Raw genomic sequence first — 19,267 nt, 5'->3', positions numbered from 1 at the left:
CCTACACAGCCGTCATGCTGCAATTTGGGTTTTGTCAGAACTTTTAGTGGGTTAATAATGTGCCTGCCTGTCCTGTGGATCAACCTTCAACCCTCTTCTGTCAATCAAACTCAAACTGGTGTTCCTTGAAAGGCTGCTGTTCGTGGACGTGAAAGTGACTCAGACTGCTTTGTACAGAACAGAAAACAAGACTGATGAAATTATTTGATTCTGGGTTTTGAACCAGAAATATATCCCATAGCCTCATCAGGGTTTTTAAAAGCTAATTACAGTCACTGCAACATTTTCCTCACGCATGTCTTTGTCCTTTTGTCCATCAGGATGAGATACGCCCCCAGTTTGAGGCCAAATACTCCAAGAAGGAGAGGATGAACCCCATATCTGGAAAGCCTGAACCTCACCAGGCCTTCAGCGACAAATACAGTCGCCTCATTGTCTCGGCATCCGGGATCTTCTTCATGGTGAGTGTCTGGGGTAAACACATGTCAAGTAGCAGGTGTGCCACTCTCATCTTTGTATGTACCCGTTCTTAGAAGGCTATTTATGTCAATGGAAAGTCTCGTCTCCGAAATTTCAATATAACTGTTTCTGATTCTAACAGATTCTGGTGGTGATTGCCGCCGTGTTTGGCATCGTCATATACCGCGTCATCACCGTCAGCACCTTCGCCGCCTTCGGCTGGGCCCTCATCAGGAACAACTCTCAGGTGGCGACCACGGGAACGGCAGTGTGCATTAACTTCTGCATGATCATGCTCCTCAACGTGGTGAGTACATAAAAAGTTTGACGATGATCATGACATCCTTGCAACCCAGACACAAAAATACAGAGTGCTCTTATTTTTGTTAAACAATATTAAGTTTACGATCTATTCAACGTCCTCCCTCAGTAATGGGTGACAACATTGTGTTTTCTTCTAGCTCTATGAAAAGGTTGCTCTTCTTCTCACTAATTTAGGTAAGTTGACTGCAGCAACAGATCGAATGTTCTTGAAGCTGAAAGGGTAATGGATACTTTATTACTACTGTACATTACTGTTGGCTCCGTACTGAACACACAGTGTTTTTATCAGTTTATCAGTTTCTCTCCGTGCCACCACAGAACAGCCAAGGACAGAGTCAGAGTGGGAGAACAGCTTTACCCTCAAGATGTTCCTTTTTCAGTTCGTCAACCTCAACAGTTCAACTTTCTACATCGCCTTCTTCTTGGGAAGGTGAGAAAAGTCCTGCAGAACTTGCGACAAATACAGTTTAACCAGTGCAAATGGTTGCAGTGTGTAATAATCCTGAAGTGGACTTCACTGCTCTGGAAAGTCATGTGCTTGAAATATTTTATACCCTGACTAAACCTACTGATGTCTTTGGATGAAACAGAAACGTAGATGTGTGTGTCATCTGAGTAACGAGACACCATATTTTTTAAATGGACAAACAAACTCAACCTTGAGGCACACCAAGAAATATTTACTCTCTCTTCTCATAACTCTCCAAGGCACAAAAAGTATTCTCAGCTTTTACAGTAAACCAGCCAGGTGTGCAAAATAAATCAAGTAAATCCCCCAATTTTGAGAAAATAGAGAAAATCTAGAGTAGATCATTTTATGGCTTTGAGATTTAAGTACATTTTTACATATAATAGGAGCTGATCTGGGATATGTTTGGCCCAAAGTTTATCTACTGTTTGATTATTTTGTGACACTGTATCTCCATTTTTCAACAGGGCTTTTGGTTTGTCAGTATAATATGACTTAAGCTGAGAAAAGGTCAATATGTTTGATATCAAACACATCTCATGAGCCACTGCTAAGTGTGCTGATGTTGCCTGATATTAAAGCTGCCACCTGACATAAGAAAGTTATTGTTTTTTTCCCTTGGTTTACAGATTTACAGGCCGGCCTGGTGCTTATCTACGCCTCATTAATCGCTGGAAACTGGAAGAAGTGAGTGACTACCTTGATTTGGGAATAACAGCAAAGCATTATGGATCTAAGTATTTTCAAATTGGACATTAAGCTATTATTGTATGTCCAACCAAGGTGCGTTTAACCTCCCTCAGCAGTGAGCGTTGCTGCCAGCAGTACTTATGGGAACATGCAGGAAAATAACACACACTGAGGTTTTCTTCAGGGACAAATGGCCTGAGCTGGCGATTTTATGTGCTGAGCTAATGTGTCCCCACTTGTTCCCATTGCTGCTGAAATGGAAATGGACTAATTCTATGTAATGTGACATGCACAGTACAAGTGCAGTCTGTCGGACGCCTGTTGCTGCTTGGAGAGATTGGTGGCTTTTATGAACAATTGCAAAGCTGATAAAAGCTGCAGGGGAACGTCTGAAAGATTTTCTGGAACAAAACATTTTGATCATAAATTTATGTGGATGTCGCAGACCTGTGCTGTCTAATTTGCTTGCTTGCAAAAGTGCCTATGTAATGTAGCTCTGTGCTGTACAGAGTAAGTTTTTGCAGGTACCCTTAATCAGGATTGTAAAACTCTATTTGAAACTTTGATATCCATGGAATAAGGAAAGATGGTTACGACAACCAATAGATTACCAGCACAATGTTATTTTGTTTTTAACAAACTAATTCTAAGCAGGTCTAGAGTATGTAGTGTGTTCACACCAGAAAAATGCCATCAATACATTTTCTGAAATAAGCGCACTTGTTTATTTGATTTTGGAGTGTTTTGTTGATGGACACAATTCTCCCATAATGCAATGCACAAAAGCAAAGGTAGAAGCTGCTCACAGCTGCAAAACCTTAAAACAAATACTGTGCGTGTCACATACAATTCCATATGACATGTTAATTGTATACAGTTTGAACTAAAGACAAATCTTTACAGTAGGGTTATTCAATTCACATTATGAAAGCTAGCCGCCCCGGGTAGCTGGTTTAGGCAGGGACAATTGGTTAAGATTAGGCAATGACGTCCTGTAGGAAGGGTCAAGATAGCCCATTGGTCAGGGCAGAGGACCTAAAGAAATTGGTACCGGGAAGAATGGACGCTTAACCAAGCCTAGCCCTTGAATGCTACACAGTGCTTGCCAAGAAATGTAACACTGACAGGACACCTCAAACTGCAAACAAGGTTAATTATGTCTCTTTCTAATATTACTTTTTGATCTATGGAGGGTTTATATTTGAAAGACTTTCCTAGACCTGAGAAAATGCCATTTAATAATATGTAAGGTCCTCACAAAACCCTATGGTCCGAGCAGGAACTAGAACTATTGGACTGAGGCACTATCTAGGGGTATCTAAATCTTATTATATATCCATGATTCAAAATCACAAAGAAAAAGCAAATGTTTTTGGAGCTGTTTTGCCATAATTTGCAATGTATTCCATTTTATTCCTTTGCAGCTGTGAGTAGCTCCTCCATTTCCTCTGTACAATGCACTGTGGGAAAATAATGTGCATCAATAGCACACTCAAAGATCTTTTTAAGTATACCTAATTTTGTCACTTTTCTAGTGCTGCACACTGCATGCAATTTGAGTCACAGTGAGCTATGATTACAAAACCAGAGAAATCAGAGAAATGACAAGTCTTTCTACAGCAATGCAGAGTGCCACTGTAAGCAAGGGCTAGAGTTAGATTTGACCCTCTCTCTCTCTCTTTGTTGCTGTAGTGCCACCCCAGTGGCTGTCTCATTGACCTCTGTATGCAGATGGGGATCATCATGGTGCTAAAACAGACCTGGAACAATTTCATGGAGCTCGGCTACCCGTGAGTTTTTTCTCACCTTCAAATGGCAGACATACCAAAAAATGTTTCTGACCAAGCCACCAATAATTAACAATTAAACTACAAATTCAGTGTTTAAGTTACTGTGAGGAACTTTAACTGGTTATGAGAGACCCAGGCCGTATTGCTGGGCCCACTGGAGAGAAGGGAGACATGGGAGAACCAGAACCAGGTCTGCGTGAGGGCAGAGTGTCAGAATCTGCTCCAGTAAAATGAGAGGTTTTCTAAAAGGACTTTGGTGCTCGAAAACGCTGCCGCTTTTGTCCACAGGGACCGCCAAAATCAACACACGGTTAAAGTTCCATGTAGTAGCTTTAAGGTAAATATCCTCAGTCAGATGTTGTGCAAGTCGACTGTTTTCCTGACTGCAGAGTTATAGAAATGTAATCTTGTTTCCATACTGAATCAATCTGTTGTTTGTTCTGCTGTTGTTTTGGTAGCCTGATCCAGAACTGGTGGACACGGCGGAAGCTGCGGAGAGAGCACGGACAGAAAGCCAAGGCCAGCTTCCCACAGTGGGAGAGGGATTACAACCTGCAGCCAATGAATGCCTATGGACTCTTTGATGAATACTTAGAAATGAGTATGTTGCAACTGAATTGCTGTGTATACATTTTCTATTCAGGTTTAGCACTGATAGTACAAACCTTACCCATTTTAGTGCCACAACCTTAGCTATCAGGTTTAAGGTTATCCTAGTTGCGCTCTATGGCTTAATCCTCTATAATACAATTTTTTGAACAATAAAACCTTTTTCATTTGGAGCCCTAGCTGCTGCAATGCATGTTATGTAACTATGCCACTAATTTGCGGTGGATTAAATTTGGGCTGGGAGCTTAACCACATGCTCGCATCTTTATTGTCGCTCTCCACTGTTGCACTTGTGACTGAGGGAGTTATATAAATCAAACAAAGGGGCAGTAGTCAATATTTTTTGGGTAATTGGAAAGGGGTTGCGAGTAGTGATGAACCCACAGAAAATTCCCACTAGACTATGCAGTTTACTTTAATATTGTAGCTCCTTTCAGCATATTGTTTTGTTTTTTGCAGCTCACAGATTTTGGTTCACTCTCACTGCTATGAGTTAATTTCATATGCAGCAGGCAGCCGTTTTCAGCAAAAGAGTCTCAACCTTACACCACCTACTCAACACCTGCTCAACAGTTAGACAAAGCTAGCGACTAGCTTGTTGGCTTCGTGGAGTATTTTAGCGGCCATCAGAGCCAGATATATAGTTCTGCAGGTATGAGTCATAAAAGCGGGAAATTATTTAACTTTTTTTGCACTTCCAATTCCCTTGTCTCAAAGTTAAAAACGTTTTGTTCAACAAAAGAAAATTCTTAATTTTCGTAGTAAACACCCCACCCAGTGAATTTTGAGGACTTCATGTGTCTTAAAAAAGCCTGTTGCTAACAAGTGGCTAAATGACTACAAAGCATCATCACACCAAACACTAGTCCGCATTTGGTTTAGTGGTGGTGGGGTGATGTGGCCCTAGTGTCGTTAGTTTAACATCTAACTTTTTACTTCTGGTGATTGTATTTACGCTTCAAATGATAAAAGTAGTTTTCATTTGTGAAGATTAACTTGGTAATCAAAACTTGTAAGTATTTTGACATTTAAAATGTTCTGCAATATTCCAAAATACAATGGAAATCCTGTTGCCTTTTTGGAGTGGGAACCAGTGTGATGCTATCTTCCAGTCATCTCTGCAGCACTCTATTTCCCTCACAAGCTGATGGAGAGAATACAGCTACAATGAGAGTGAATATTGGACTTACTGTCATCAGTTAGCTAGATGTAATGTATCTGTCGCACAACATCTGCTGTGCGTTCGCAATTGTTTGCTAACACGTTACCCATGAAAAACCTCTACAGGAACTATGGGACCTGAAGGCTTGTGTTTTTTGTGTTTGTTTCAGTCCTACAGTTCGGCTTCACTACCATCTTTGTGGCAGCTTTCCCTCTGGCCCCTCTCTTAGCACTGCTGAACAACGTCATTGAGATTCGTTTAGACGCCTACAAGTTTGTCACACAGTGGCGGCGACCTCTGCCCTCACAAGCCAAAGACATAGGTGAATTAAACATGTATTTATTTTCTCAGGCACAAGAAATTGTTAAAGTTTTAAAGTTTCATGTTTAATGTTTTGGCTATTTATTGCATGTCTAATTGTACCCGTCTGTGGCAGGGATCTGGTACGGCATTCTGGAGGGCATTGGCATCTTGTCTGTCATCACCAACGCCTTTGTCATTGCTGTTACCTCAGACTTTATCCCTCGCCTTGTTTATGCATACAAGTATGGACCTTGTGCTGGTCAGGGTCGAGCAGGGGAGGGGTGAGTGATCATTTAACAGTTCATTTGTTTTACTGTAGTTAATATTAGTTTGTGTTAAGCTTGTCCCTGTTAGTTCCTCTGTTTATTTTACTTAATTAACTTTGTGTAGCAGTGTTTTAGGGCTGTACCGAATAGTTTCAAAGCTTCATTCCTAACGTTGACATGCTAAGAATCAATATTTGAAAGCTGCACCTTTTATTTCTGCATAGTTGCAGATAATGATCGGCTTCACTAATCAGTGTTTCCCCTATATCATTTGCAGAATTCACAACATGTTTTTATCTAATGAAAGGTTCTGTTCAATCCATATTTGTTGGCGTTTAGCCTTTCAAATACAACTTTTTCACTGCAGTCAAAAAGCTGTTTGCTCTCCTGCATGCTGCACACAAAGGGGGTTCACACCGACCAGTGATACTCAACAAAGATGGTTGCTTTAATAAATTGAGGATTTTTCTTTATGTTAGGGTGATGACGTAATAAAATGTGACGACAAACAAAAAAAGACATTTGGTGCAGCCCTACATTGGTTTATTTTGTTCCTGTGTAAGATACTGCAAGTGTTGGATCAAATGATTGCTCATATGTTCCTCAGGTGTATGATTGGTTACGTCAACGCCAGTCTCTCAGTGTTTAGGGTGTCTGACTTTGAGAGGAGATCACAGTCTATGACTAATGGCTCTGAGCTGTTTGGAGAAGCTGTAAAGTATTGTAGGTAAGGCGTGTGTATGTGTTTGTGTGTGTGTGTGTGTGTCAGCTTTTAGTGCTCATCAAGCAGAAGATGTTAATAATATACTGTGAACTGTCATCTCAGTGCCTGTTACACTAAAAAAAATAATTTTACTCAGATATGTAGTTTCTTCGGTTTTGTTGGTCGATGAATCACTGACATTAGTTATCATTAGCGCTACGCTGTGATGACCTTTGAACTCACCTGTTTGACCCACCAGGTATCGGGACTACAGGGAGCCTCCAGACTCTGCTCAGCCCTACTCATACACTCTCCAGTTCTGGCACGTCCTGGCAGCCCGGCTAGCATTTATCATCGTATTTGAGGTAAGTGTTTTGAATCCGTGTCAAATGGCAACAGACAGCAGGCTGGAAATGGATTCTTCCATTTTGTTTTGTCACTGCTTTTTACCTCTCTCTGTCTACCCATGAGTGCCGTATACATCCAGCTGTAATTTGCTGGTGGTTTTTACGTGACTTTATTTTCTCTGTCTACATCTGACAAAACTATTATATATACAGTGGTTGGAGGAATTACTGTAATAAAGAAAAATAGAAGGAGCTTTCGTCTAGAATACCACCTTTTAAAACCAGATTAACAAATTGGCTCTCTTAGAAAGTTGAAAAATGCCTAAAATTCATCTTAATCTTGAAATACCTGGACTGATTTCCTAAGGGAATATTAGAGTTACACCAGGCTTAAAGCTCAGTCTGTGTGTTGACAGATTCATTTTAAAGTCCTGCTCTTACAGATTATTCAGATTATGTCAGTGAATACAACTCAATACCATGAGCAAGAAAAACTAATTTTAACTATTTAAATCCATTCTGTGAGACAAGGGAGTTTTATGAAGGAAATGCGGCAGACCTCAATTCACCGTGTGTTTATTGCTTGAAGGTTTTTGATATTCTGTTTGTGAACATTTATGCCTCCCATCTTTTGTCTGTTTTCACTCCTGATTGCACCCAACCAAAGTAAATACTTTGACCTGCTACCAGCTTTTTTATCAGCAGCCTCAGTCCAGCTCCATGTGCACACACTGCCACTAACGAGGACCCACACAGGTGTTTCAAATTAGTCTCGTTAAGCTTACGCCACACAAAGTCACAAAGTAACTAATTCACATTTAAGATATGCTACGTTTTACTATGTTTTACTTTAAAAATAACATTAAAAAAGCACTAATTGACATACAAACATTGCTTAAAATGACCATGTGTAAGGTTTGAGGTGTTGCTTGTTGTAAAAAAAATACACAGAAAATCCCCACACTGTGCAGATATATCCCCCTGTAAAAAAGGAACAGTTTGCTACCATGTTGGCTATATAATCTTAATAAAATCAATCAATCTACTTCCTTTCCCCCTGCAGAATTGTATTTTTAATTGAAAGCTACAGTTGATAACTTAATAATAAAATAAAATAAAATAATTGTGGAGTCAAGGCGCTGGCATTTGTGATAACGTGCTCTGCTTTTGCAGCATATGGTCTTTTCCATCAAGACCCTGATCGCGTACCTGATCCCCGACCTCCCTAAGGACCTGCGGGACAGAATGCGCAGAGAGAAATACCTGATCCAGGAGATGATGTATGAGGCCGAGTTGGAGAGACTGCAGAGGGAGAAAAATGAGAAGAAGAAGAAAGACAGGGCCCATCACAAGGAATGGCCCTGAATGCACCAAATGGTACAGCCCGAGATCTGGAAACAGTTTGTACAAGAGATGATTTAGCTCTGTCCACGACTGGTGTAGGTTCACTTTGTGGAAGCGGGCTCTGATGGCCAACAGAGTTCAGTCTAACGTTAGCAGCTCTGTCCTGCTCTCTATTGGTCTCAAGTAGTGCTCACTCAAAAGCCGTTAACATTAAAATTACTGTTTAAAATGTGAAAAATGTAGGCTATGCAGTCAAACAGGGATATTTTAAGACTGAAATAACAGACTGATCTCATTAATTTTCCCTGCCTAGCTTTACAAAACAATTCTAGAACAATGTAGTACAATTGCAGATTTGGCCTCAGTCTTTTAGCTCATCTTAATGTAATACAGGCAGGAGTAGCATTCTAAAATGCAGAATTCAATTGCACAACAGCTAGACAACACTGTCAGCAACATCTGTAATTTGTTATCACGTGATAGGGAGGTAATGAATCAGTGAGAACACTTCATAACTAATAAGACCAAATCAAGAAACGAAAGTGGGTGTCTGCGTCACGGTTTTCAATGTGTATGTTTCTGTGAATCCAGACCAAAACGCAACCTCAGAGTTTTTAGACAAAACGGGACGAGAAGCATTTTCAAACGTCTTCATTTTAGGGGTTTAAAAACACCAGAGTAGTTGTACGCTGTCAAAAAAAATAACAAAGGTTATGCATTTTAAAACGAAGACGTATTACCGTTGGTGTAGCCTGAATGAGTGTAGCTGTTAAGTTCTGCAGCAGTTTATTAGGTTTAATAAAGATAAGTTTTCCATTCAGTTTTAATACTCTCCAGTCCAGATTTTTGTATTAAATCAAGGACTTTTGATCATGATACTGAGTTCATGCTAGAATAGTTAAAAGCAATTTAAGATATATTTTAAGATTAGAAAATCAAGTTGGAACAAAAGGAAAGGAAGGGAAGCGTGTTAAAAGGAAAACTCATATATATTTTGCCTTTCAGAGTTTTTCCAGAGCTGCTGCACCCTCAGCTGTGTAGAAATATATATCAAAACATTTAAAGTATAATGCTGTATGTTTCCCAGTGTTAACAGGCCTTACTGTATCGTTTCTCTTATTCCCAGGTTATCAGCTGGTGTTCAGTTTTTTTCACTGCACAGTGGAGGAAGGAGAGGAGCGCTGGGTTTCCTGCATGATACTGGTCCCTCATACCTTCCTCCTGTTGTGACAGAGGGCACATCCTAGTGGACAGTTGATGAGCTGCATCCAGCAGGGCCACCCAGTGACCACAGGCTCCATGTGTCTGCATCCATAACGGACGTCCTCTTGAACATGTTGGCAGTGGGTTTTGCTACCTTTTCTTTTTTTTCTCCAGATAGTTTCTACCGCTTTGGACTCTCAACAGCGTATGTCTTCAGACCCTGAATGTAGATTTCAAGCAAGACTACACTTTTACGGCTGTCTGGTTTTGGACGAGAGAAATGACTCTGCTAGGCTTACTGAATGACAAACCCTGTTTACATGTCTCCTGGTTTGAGGAGTTCGCGTATGGATTTATTGTAAATAAAGATATTTAAATGAATGTCAGGCCATCTGCTCCGCTATAGTGTGATGCAATAAAAACTAGAGAATGCAATTTCTGAAGAAAATGGCGGTGGGATTGCTGGCAGCTGAAAGTCCGCCTGATGGACAGTCTGGAGCTAAACTGCATTGCTTTGCGTAGCCTGTAGCAGGGAGCTGGACAGCATATCCAAACTGCACTGCTGTCTTAACTTTTTTATCAAGGAGCAGCTGAAAGAGTATGAACAGTTTGAATATTAGAAAAAAGGGGAAAATATAGCGGGAGCAATTAAGTGTCTTTTTGGAATAAGGGTAAATCATCAGTTGAGGTCTAAACCCTATAACCACTTGCAGGAAATAGAATAGTTATAGAAATTTTGATTTTGAAAGTTTTGAGCACTCGGGAAGCCTGTTGTAAGCTCATGTTACTCTTTTCAGGCTTTTGTTTTGAAAATCTCTGCCTACTTGAGGACCCCCCAGTAAACTCCTTCTTCCATTTGGAGACTTTTATATAGAAAGTCCTGCATACTCCAGAGCCCCCTGGAGAAACTTCCCCTATATACTATGTAGACACAAAACATGAAAACAGTTGTCACTAAACATAATATATTTAATTTAACTTTAGGAATTCCTGAAATGAAGTCCTTCGAGGACAAATGACATGTGGTCACATCTTGTCATGTCAGTTAAGAATCAACTGAGGATCCTCCACAGAGGTCAGAGCAGCAGTATAATTAGCAAATCTCAATCAACTGTGAGTCCCCACTTGCAATTAAAGGTTACCATGGGGACAGCACCTGCTGTGCTGTGCACTCTCATTTCATGAGAGCAGCCTCTCAAACTCTGGCTTATAACTCACAGAATGTAATTCCTTCTAAATGTGTGTGTGGTGAGAGAGCGGGAACCCTGCTGAACACGTTGCTATAAAATATGTTTGTGGTGTAAAAATAGTGGGAAAGTTAAAGCCTGTTAAAGTTAAATTCGGATTTGCTCCTAAAATCTCCAATATCAGTTCAAATTGAAGTCTATCGGGAAGTTATGTGGGGCTCCTGTCACTTTGAGGCTGTTTGAGTAGATAGTTACATAGTTTGAAAGAGGAAAAATTCTACTATATTTTGATTAAAAAAAATCATAGGGAGGGTTTGAGGAGAAATAATTATTCTGATAATGTCCTCAATGAGCTGAGCAAACAAAGTTTGAATGAAGTATGAGAGTGTACAAAGAATAAGGAAAATTAAGGTAAACTAAGAAGAGCATAGATTTGATTGCAGCTGTTGCCCAGCAATCTCACCAATAAAGACAAACAAAGAAGAACAATAACATCTATAAAAACTGTCTACAGTTGGCTTAAATGGGAAATGCTTTCCATTTACATTCGCAACTGCAGTAATAAACAGTATTTATTGTAAGGAAATGTGTCTCGACTGTTTGTCTTTCTTTAGCAGAAGAAGCAAAACAAAACACCTAAAGACACTTAGACTATTTCTAAGAAAGGGATAAGTGTGTTCTTTGCATCATGATAGATTCAAACCCATTATACATATTTTTTTTTAAACCTATTTCACTCATACAGGACAGATCTTTTCAACAATAATTATTTATTCAGTTAATTCTGCATTTATATTTCACGTATGTTTTATTTCCCAACAAAAAAGTCCTGCACGCTTATTCGAAGCCCCCCCACTTTGTTAGAAAAAAACCTTTCACACCACCAGAGGGAGTCAGAGTGCTGAGTTACGCTTCAGCAGCAACACACATAGATGTATTACTTCTTATCAAAAACAAATAAATAATAATAAATAGAATAACTACTAAGTTGTACATAGAGTAATACAAGTTGAAGGTTTATAAAAGAAAAAGTGAGGGAATTCAGTGAGATGAAAATGTGTGGACTATGTTGAACATCCTTCAACTTGACTGTGTCTTTGTCTGAATATAAACTAAGATGTGTGCCCTGTGCAGCTTGCCTCAAGGTTGACCAGCTTGTTATCGCCCTCAGTGCTGATAAGCAGTTTTTTAACAATCATCCTTATCGCTCCATACTTTAGGAAGCACAGCACTGCCAGCATTATAATGTAATTTTATTATGGTCTCCATTGGAGCGCAGGAAAAATCAATGATGCTTTTAACTACCGGCCTGTATAGAGGAAGTTGCTTTCCAACAACACAATGCCACTGGGATTTGCATTGTGCTGGACATCCCTGCGTTTTAATATCCAAACACATCTGTTTACACAACCTCTATCGTTTTGAACATGCAAATAATCATTAGAGAGCAGGGGCTTGTCCTCTGGCATGGATTACCCTGGTGGGGTGGCCTCCGCGCAAACTCCATTTTGATTATTAAAAGCAGGGGACAGGGGAGGCAAACTGTGTTTTGGTTCCTATTAAGGCAACTCCTCTCCTCTCTAAGAGGATTATCCCTGACACACACTCAGGAGTTACGTAACGCTGTCAGGGGATAACATCTGACATTTCCTCACATCCCGCATTTTGGCAGCTCGGCAAGCTGAGCTGAGGTGTGTTATAGAACGGTTAGTGCGCAGTGTAAAAGAGAAGAGCAGGTGTGTGGGATCACTTTACCACTACTGGAAACTTATGTTGTCTTTTACAGTGTATGCAGAATGGACAGGCCTCACACTTATTGCTAAATATAAAAATGGGATGAGATGTATGTCATCATCCTAAAAAAAAACCATAAAAGCATCCTAAAGCACGCCATAAGTTGTATGATATTGGTAAACAAAATTGCTGTTGCTTCATGTTTCATGTTGGTGTAGATGTTGAGAAGGATCAGCGATTGTTGGAGCTCCGCAAGGCTTGTTCTTCACTCGTTACCCCCCTTTTCCTGGCAATGCATTTGGCGAACTGCACATCGGAAAAAGTGTGGTGCTCTGCCGTTGCACTCATGTATAGTAATGAGACAGATAGGTGTCGGATAACAAACCTAGCCGCTTTGACTTACATGCTCATGTTCTATGTTAAATAAGGCAACAACCAAGTATAACCTCATTTAATTTGTAGTTCTCACACATAAAAGAAAAAAGGGGCAGCAGGTTGAGCTATTTGAAGCTCTTCAGCTATGATGAAGTCAAAATTATGGGAGGGGACAAATGAGAATTGTTAAGCAACAAACTAAGAAATAAGTGCTAGACATTTTTATTTTCATTTTTCTATGACAATGAAACAATAAGAAAACATTTTTAGGGACCTTATGTTGCCATTTGGCATCTTTATCTAGCTGTCATATTGCCATATTAAAGTTGCACTAATCAATATTTTGTTAACCCTATGAACAATGGATCAAATTACTTAATATAATGTGAAAGGTGCTGCTTATAGTGACTTAACCAGAGAATCATCACCTGACTATGAGGTCTTTCAGCTCATTGTTTTGGTTTCACGGCCCACGTCACTGTTTTGGTTCACTCTCATTGTTGAGTGCAGGAAATGGACCAAAACACAGGCTGACTTCGCTGGCATTTGCTGCAATGGACACAGCTTGACATGAGAGGGAAGGACTGCTGCAGGAGTCAGATGTTTGATTGACGTTTCAGCCAAAGGGAACTACAAAATATGCTAAATAAAGTCCACAAAAATAGTGACGGATATTAAGTTATATAAGATATGCTGGAGGAGAAGGGATTCATGCGCATCAAGGGAATAAATTCGTACCTGGTGCTTCATTATCTGCTTTTTCTTACACAGCCTTCAACAAGAAAGTACTTTTGTCCGCCTTTATTTTTTCTCTGTAAACCTGACTAAGAAGCCCACTTAGTTTTGGAATGGCAGGAGTTATTACTCTCCGTGCCAAAAAATACCCAAGTCTGTGCTGTCTTGAACCTGCTGACTTCTTAATTCCACAAACATCTCATCCATCAGACACAAACATTTTGGCTCAACTTAGTGGATATTACTCTGCCACAGACAACTGAACAGTTTGGAGCAAACTTAATTTAATTTGTCCATCAATGTGGCACATCCCCAGGCTCTGAGTGACTGGCTTAATCAGCATTGTGCTGTCATTGGTATTTCTTTTATTGGACAATTGTTTATTACTTTGGGCACCTGCTGGAAATGCTCAAAGGAAAGGAGGAAAGGTAGCTATACATTTGTGGAAAGTTCCCTTATTTTACTGTTGTTCTTAAAATTATGCATTCAAGTTAAATAATAAAGTAAGATCATTTAGAGGCTCCAGTGGTGTTCCAGTTGAGTTTTAAATTAAATATTGTAATTCCTTCTCTCATTGCCCAGATATTTATATGTCCAGATACTGGTTCCTTTAGCAAATCCCTCTTCACATGGAATATTTGCATTCTTCAGAAGCTTAAACAAAACAGACAGAAAGCTGTGGCGGCCACACGTATTTTCTCCCCCCTCCCCCAGTAACCTACACGCCGTACAGATGAATCCCCTGCGTGCCAGAAGCATGCGTCGGTTAAATATCAAGACTCCAGCTGCCTGGCATCCAAAATTTCCGATAACGAGTGCTGCTTGTAAGCCGCCTGGCCGATTGTTTGCACTCAGGGACATTAGAGAGCGAGGCCTTGATGTCACATCCTGGATCATCGCCGCACATGCAAGGAAAACAAAGAAAAGACATGTAAATAAACACTCCTGCTGTTTCTTGGCTGCGGTTGCCAGGGCAACGCAGCTGACAAAGTCCAATCTCTATTCCCCCCCCCCCCCCTTTCCTCTTTTTTCTCTTTCTCCCTCTCATTCTCAGTGTCTTTCTATATTTCCTTTTCTTTTTCTTTCAGGGTTGTCCTCCATTGCTATTCTTTCACACACTTACTGTGAGGGTTGACATATATACACACACACATTCAACACCTACTGTCTCGTTCTTAAACTTTAAAGTTGCATTGAAATGTAAAAAAATGTTTGCCATGAAATCCACATGTATCTTTGCTGTTTTACAGGAACAGTGTTGGTATCAACAGGAACAGTGTCTATATTAAGGTGATGTGGTGGTTCACTTTTACACTGTGATCTGAAGCTTTGGCTTCTATATTAATCTTTTTATCATGTTTTCATTGCTGAATCAGTTTGACATCCTGGATATATCCTTAAAACGCATATTGTGGACCCTTCTTTCTGCTCTTTGGAATATTTTTTCGTTTCTTCAGGGAGTGCAGTTAGTGACAGTGTGGACTCTATGCTAGCTTTTGACAGCTTGACAGAGTAGCGGCAGCTAACAACAAAGAGGCGGGGCTTAGCGAAGGGTCAATCCTCTCTAGGTTCACTTCGAGCAACCCCTCAAACATACAAGTAGTTATGAAATCCATTGTTATTATAAAGATAAAATCTATATCCACTTTGACATTACCACAAGATACCTAAATCTAGAATTACATTTTTTCACAACCTTTGATCCAAATCCTAACCTTAAACTGCTGTTGATCAAATCCAACTCTAAAGTGCACACTTTGGATAGGAACAGTGGGAAAGTTCTTCAAACTAAGTACTTCATCTCATTTACTCTACCCTTGTGAGGTCATTTGGCTGGGATCATTATCATAATACAGGCGCACATACACACACACACACACACACACACACACACACACACACACACACACACACACACACACACACACACACACACACACACACACACACACACTTACATTCCCAGTGCGCAACAGTAGACAGATGATACGGTCTAATAACATGTTGAAGATACGGATAGCGGCTCACATCCTGCCCAGACTGTGACCCTTCCTTCTCGCTGAAATATTTGATCAGGCAATTTTAAGGGCAAAGCTGTCACCGCCTGCCTCAGAGACAGAGGAAATTACTCTGAAGATAAGACACTCCTTTCACCTTCTTTCCTATGGAATCTGGGTCAGCTTCAGCTTCCGTATCTGAGGCCGGCACATTTCTTCCATTTGTCCGCACAGTATTAAGGCTTCGCATCTTCTTCTGTTTCAACACAGTGAAGGAAGAGGGTTGGATAATGGGGTTTTCTGCTGAAGGGCAATATGACTTTCTTACATACATAAGAATAAAGTAAGTGCAGTGTACACAGCTGTGAACACTTACTGTAGCATAAATGACGGAGTCGGATACATAGAATAAAAAAATGGTTGAAAAGAAGATAAATGCCAGATGTATACAGTTTGTGGTCTATCAAAACAAAAGTATAAGTCTGAGAAAATAATAAGTCCACAGTTCCTACCTTTACCAGTATGCATTGCGCATTAGGTTTTAAAATCAACAACACAAAACTAAGCAACATTAGCATTGATTTGGAGTTGTGTTTCTGGCCAGCTGGTGAATGTAAGTCTACTATTTTCTCTTCTTTTATGTAGCTCTGCTTTTGGTCCCTACCAACCCATGAGAGAACTATCTTCCTCTCTATCTGCTGAATGTTCCACAATGTTCGCCAGCTAGTTGCTACTGTATGTTTGTCTGCTTTTTTATTCTGGGCAGGTAGTGTACAGTGGGTTTATCGTAGTTGTGCCTGAAAATTGTTATGCTGACGGTGGTGATACAAAAATGAAAGCAATAAAGTTGCTGGCCAGAAAAGCCAAAACAACAAGCTGAAATATTGGCTTTTCAACTTCCTGCTGGTACGAGATTAGAATAGCGAGGAGTCTTAAACAGGAAGTGAGGTTCAGCCCCTGCAAACACATTAAAATGTTCATCTCAAGATGAGCACCAAAGCTCATCACAAGTGTCCAACACAGGCCTTCAGCCAGACATAGGTCAATATGTTCTTTCTTTACAAAATTCCAGATTTAATACACCATTCATGAGAAGACCAAGTCGTTAAAAGTTCATGAGTTTGTTAGTGGCACATAAACGACACAAACCACGTTTCTTAAAAGAACCGGTCTTCTCATTACTGTGTACCTTGGTCCACTCCCACCTCAGGTTCAGCTAGTTGTTTTGACGACCCACCCAGGCTCCTGAAGGAAGGAAACGACAGACCAGCACAGGAAGCCAGACGCGTGGGCCCGCCACAAGAAAAAAAACAAAGAATATGATACTTTCTATTCAATGTACTCAAGGACAAGCCAGGTTAGTTGTCAGATGTCTGCTTGGTTTGAATGGAAATGAAAGCTGCGTTAATCTGCGACAGTAATCAAATAGATCCCAAGAAATGACATAAAAGACCACTTCATTTCAAGAACCAACAGGTTTGGATAATGACTAAGTGGATCAGCCACAGGTTGGTTGAGGGAATACATGAATACACATTTGGCAATTTCCTTTCACTACTGAAATCCTTAACAACCAGACTTTTCATGTCTTTGCTCGGCCTTAAATGTACACAATGTGTCACTTGACAAACATTGCGATGCAATCTCTAGCAATAATCCTTAACTGCTACTGTCCTAGGGTAAAGTATAGGGGGAAGGGAAGTTACTGCTATGGAAGACTGAGGTATAATGAAGCAATATTAATTGCGTCCTTGCAAGCTTCCTGTGCCTGAAATTTCGCTGAGTTCCTTTACACTTCATTACTCGGCCATCATTAGAGTTTGATTGCAAATTATCTCGCTTTATTCATGGCAGTCATTAGCCCCAAGTACATGACCCTCTCTTTTTGCCCCTTGGAGGAAATTTCTTGATATCGACACATTACCTAAATTATTAGAAAAAAACACTTATACCTCAGATCCAGGCTTAAGAACTGCTTGAGAACCCTGAATAATCAATGAAACATCAGCTTTAAAAATCGATCCACGTCCTGCCACTTTTGAATGGTGTTATTTTTTGCATTGAGTCTTAAGCTGAGAGAGATTTCACACGTAATTTCACAGGTAATGTGCTGTATATCCTGTGAATCCCAGTCAATTCTCTAACACTGCCTGCAGCACACGGCTTCAAAATTGTGCGTTATGAGCTCATGATCATTGCCACCTAGTTCCAACTCCTATTTTTTGTGCTGTTGGAGAGATAATTCTACAACATCAGGTTAGTCTGGCTCTAATCTACAGTCATAACATTAATGTTCCTCCCTATCTTATTGTGGGCTGAACACTCACCCCTTAACCAAAAAGCTCACATCAATCAGCACTGAATCACATTCCCTCCTCTGTCGGCCTCCTCCACTCTCACTCATATGCCCCTTAAACTATTAGTTGGTGAAACTTCCATTCTCTCTCCTAACTCTTACTGATCTGGTCACGAGCACTCCCATCAGTCTAAGCTTGCAAAATTGAAAGTGATTCAAACACTGACCTTTGCACTCCATAAAAACGCCACTCACAGTTTTCGTGTTAGCGTTTAAAAAATTTTGGGCTGCATATATTCATCTATAAAACTGTCATGATGCAGGGACATTACAATGTTATGGACAAAGCTGCTCTGTTGTTTAACCCTAACCCTAACCCTAACCCTAAAATGGTTAGAAGTTATTGGAGCCAATAACTTCTAACCATACCTGGGTCAAAAATGAATATTTTTTTGTTAACTTTCCCATGCTTTCAGGACTTCTATTTGATGCCGCACATTGACGTGTTTCCTGTAAAAAACGTTAGCTACAGAGGGACTTGTCACGGATAGTGAGTGTCATTTACGGTAGCCAGCTGAACGTGCGTTACGCCCCTCCCTGCCAAATTTCACATTGACAGCAGCTACTAGCTCAACATGGAGAACAGCCTGCTATCTGTTGTCGAGAACTCCTCACCACCACCATCGCCTACGCTAGCGGAATTTACTTACGAATCGTGTATTGCTGAAATGGAGGTAAAGAAAACCATGAAGAAGTCGTTTTTGGAGTGACATGTACGAGACGAGATCCAAAGCTGACAGTGCATCCCAATGACGGGCTCCTTCTAGGTGTCTGTATTCAAACCCTTTAATTACTTTACAACCCCAAATGCAGGATGAGTCATCAATATTTTGTATCATTTGCCAGGAAATGAAAAAACTCTAAAATAGCATTAATAATACCTCATAGAGTTTTCTGTCATTGTTGGGCCAAATTCTGTCATATAGGTGACGACCAGACCAATACATACTGTATGTGATCAAACAACCTGAACATCTATTTGAATTTAACGGGAGCATTCTATCATCATAATTGTGCATAGATATTATTTCAATAATTAGTTTATTCTTTTATTATGTATGTGTTTTGTTCATTTTACTGTCAAAAACCTAACCAATGCTTGAATGAACTGGGTTGAGACAATTTCTCCTCGGTACTTTAAATGTAAATTTGACTTGCTCTGTAAATCTACGGAGCCTAGCGACAGTGCTAGTGATGCTAACTTGACTGTGGCG

General features: G+C 40.2%; 1 protein-coding gene across 1 annotated transcript in view; it reads left to right on the top strand.

Annotated features, from left to right (window-relative positions):
* The window catches only part of LOC129112308 (anoctamin-4-like), a 41,088-nt gene extending 29,719 nt beyond the window's left edge, over nt 1–11,369 (top strand). The window contains exons 17-29 of the mRNA XM_054624357.1: nt 321–461; nt 602–766; nt 921–957; nt 1,102–1,213; nt 1,882–1,939; nt 3,635–3,732; nt 4,191–4,333; nt 5,673–5,825; nt 5,940–6,087; nt 6,680–6,799; nt 7,035–7,140; nt 8,296–8,499; nt 9,593–11,369. Coding sequence (XP_054480332.1) covers nt 321–461; nt 602–766; nt 921–957; nt 1,102–1,213; nt 1,882–1,939; nt 3,635–3,732; nt 4,191–4,333; nt 5,673–5,825; nt 5,940–6,087; nt 6,680–6,799; nt 7,035–7,140; nt 8,296–8,487 — 1,473 coding nt within the window. The 3' untranslated portion in view covers nt 8,488–8,499; nt 9,593–11,369. The remainder of the gene's footprint in view (nt 1–320; nt 462–601; nt 767–920; nt 958–1,101; nt 1,214–1,881; nt 1,940–3,634; nt 3,733–4,190; nt 4,334–5,672; nt 5,826–5,939; nt 6,088–6,679; nt 6,800–7,034; nt 7,141–8,295; nt 8,500–9,592) is intronic.
* The last annotated feature ends 7,898 nt before the right edge of the window (nt 11,370–19,267 follow it).

The sequence above is a fragment of the Anoplopoma fimbria genome, chromosome 23, assembly GCF_027596085.1.
Source record: "Anoplopoma fimbria isolate UVic2021 breed Golden Eagle Sablefish chromosome 23, Afim_UVic_2022, whole genome shotgun sequence".
In the NCBI taxonomy this organism is placed as follows: domain Eukaryota; kingdom Metazoa; phylum Chordata; class Actinopteri; order Perciformes; family Anoplopomatidae; genus Anoplopoma; species Anoplopoma fimbria.
This window is presented reverse-complemented; position numbering and strand designations above follow the sequence as displayed.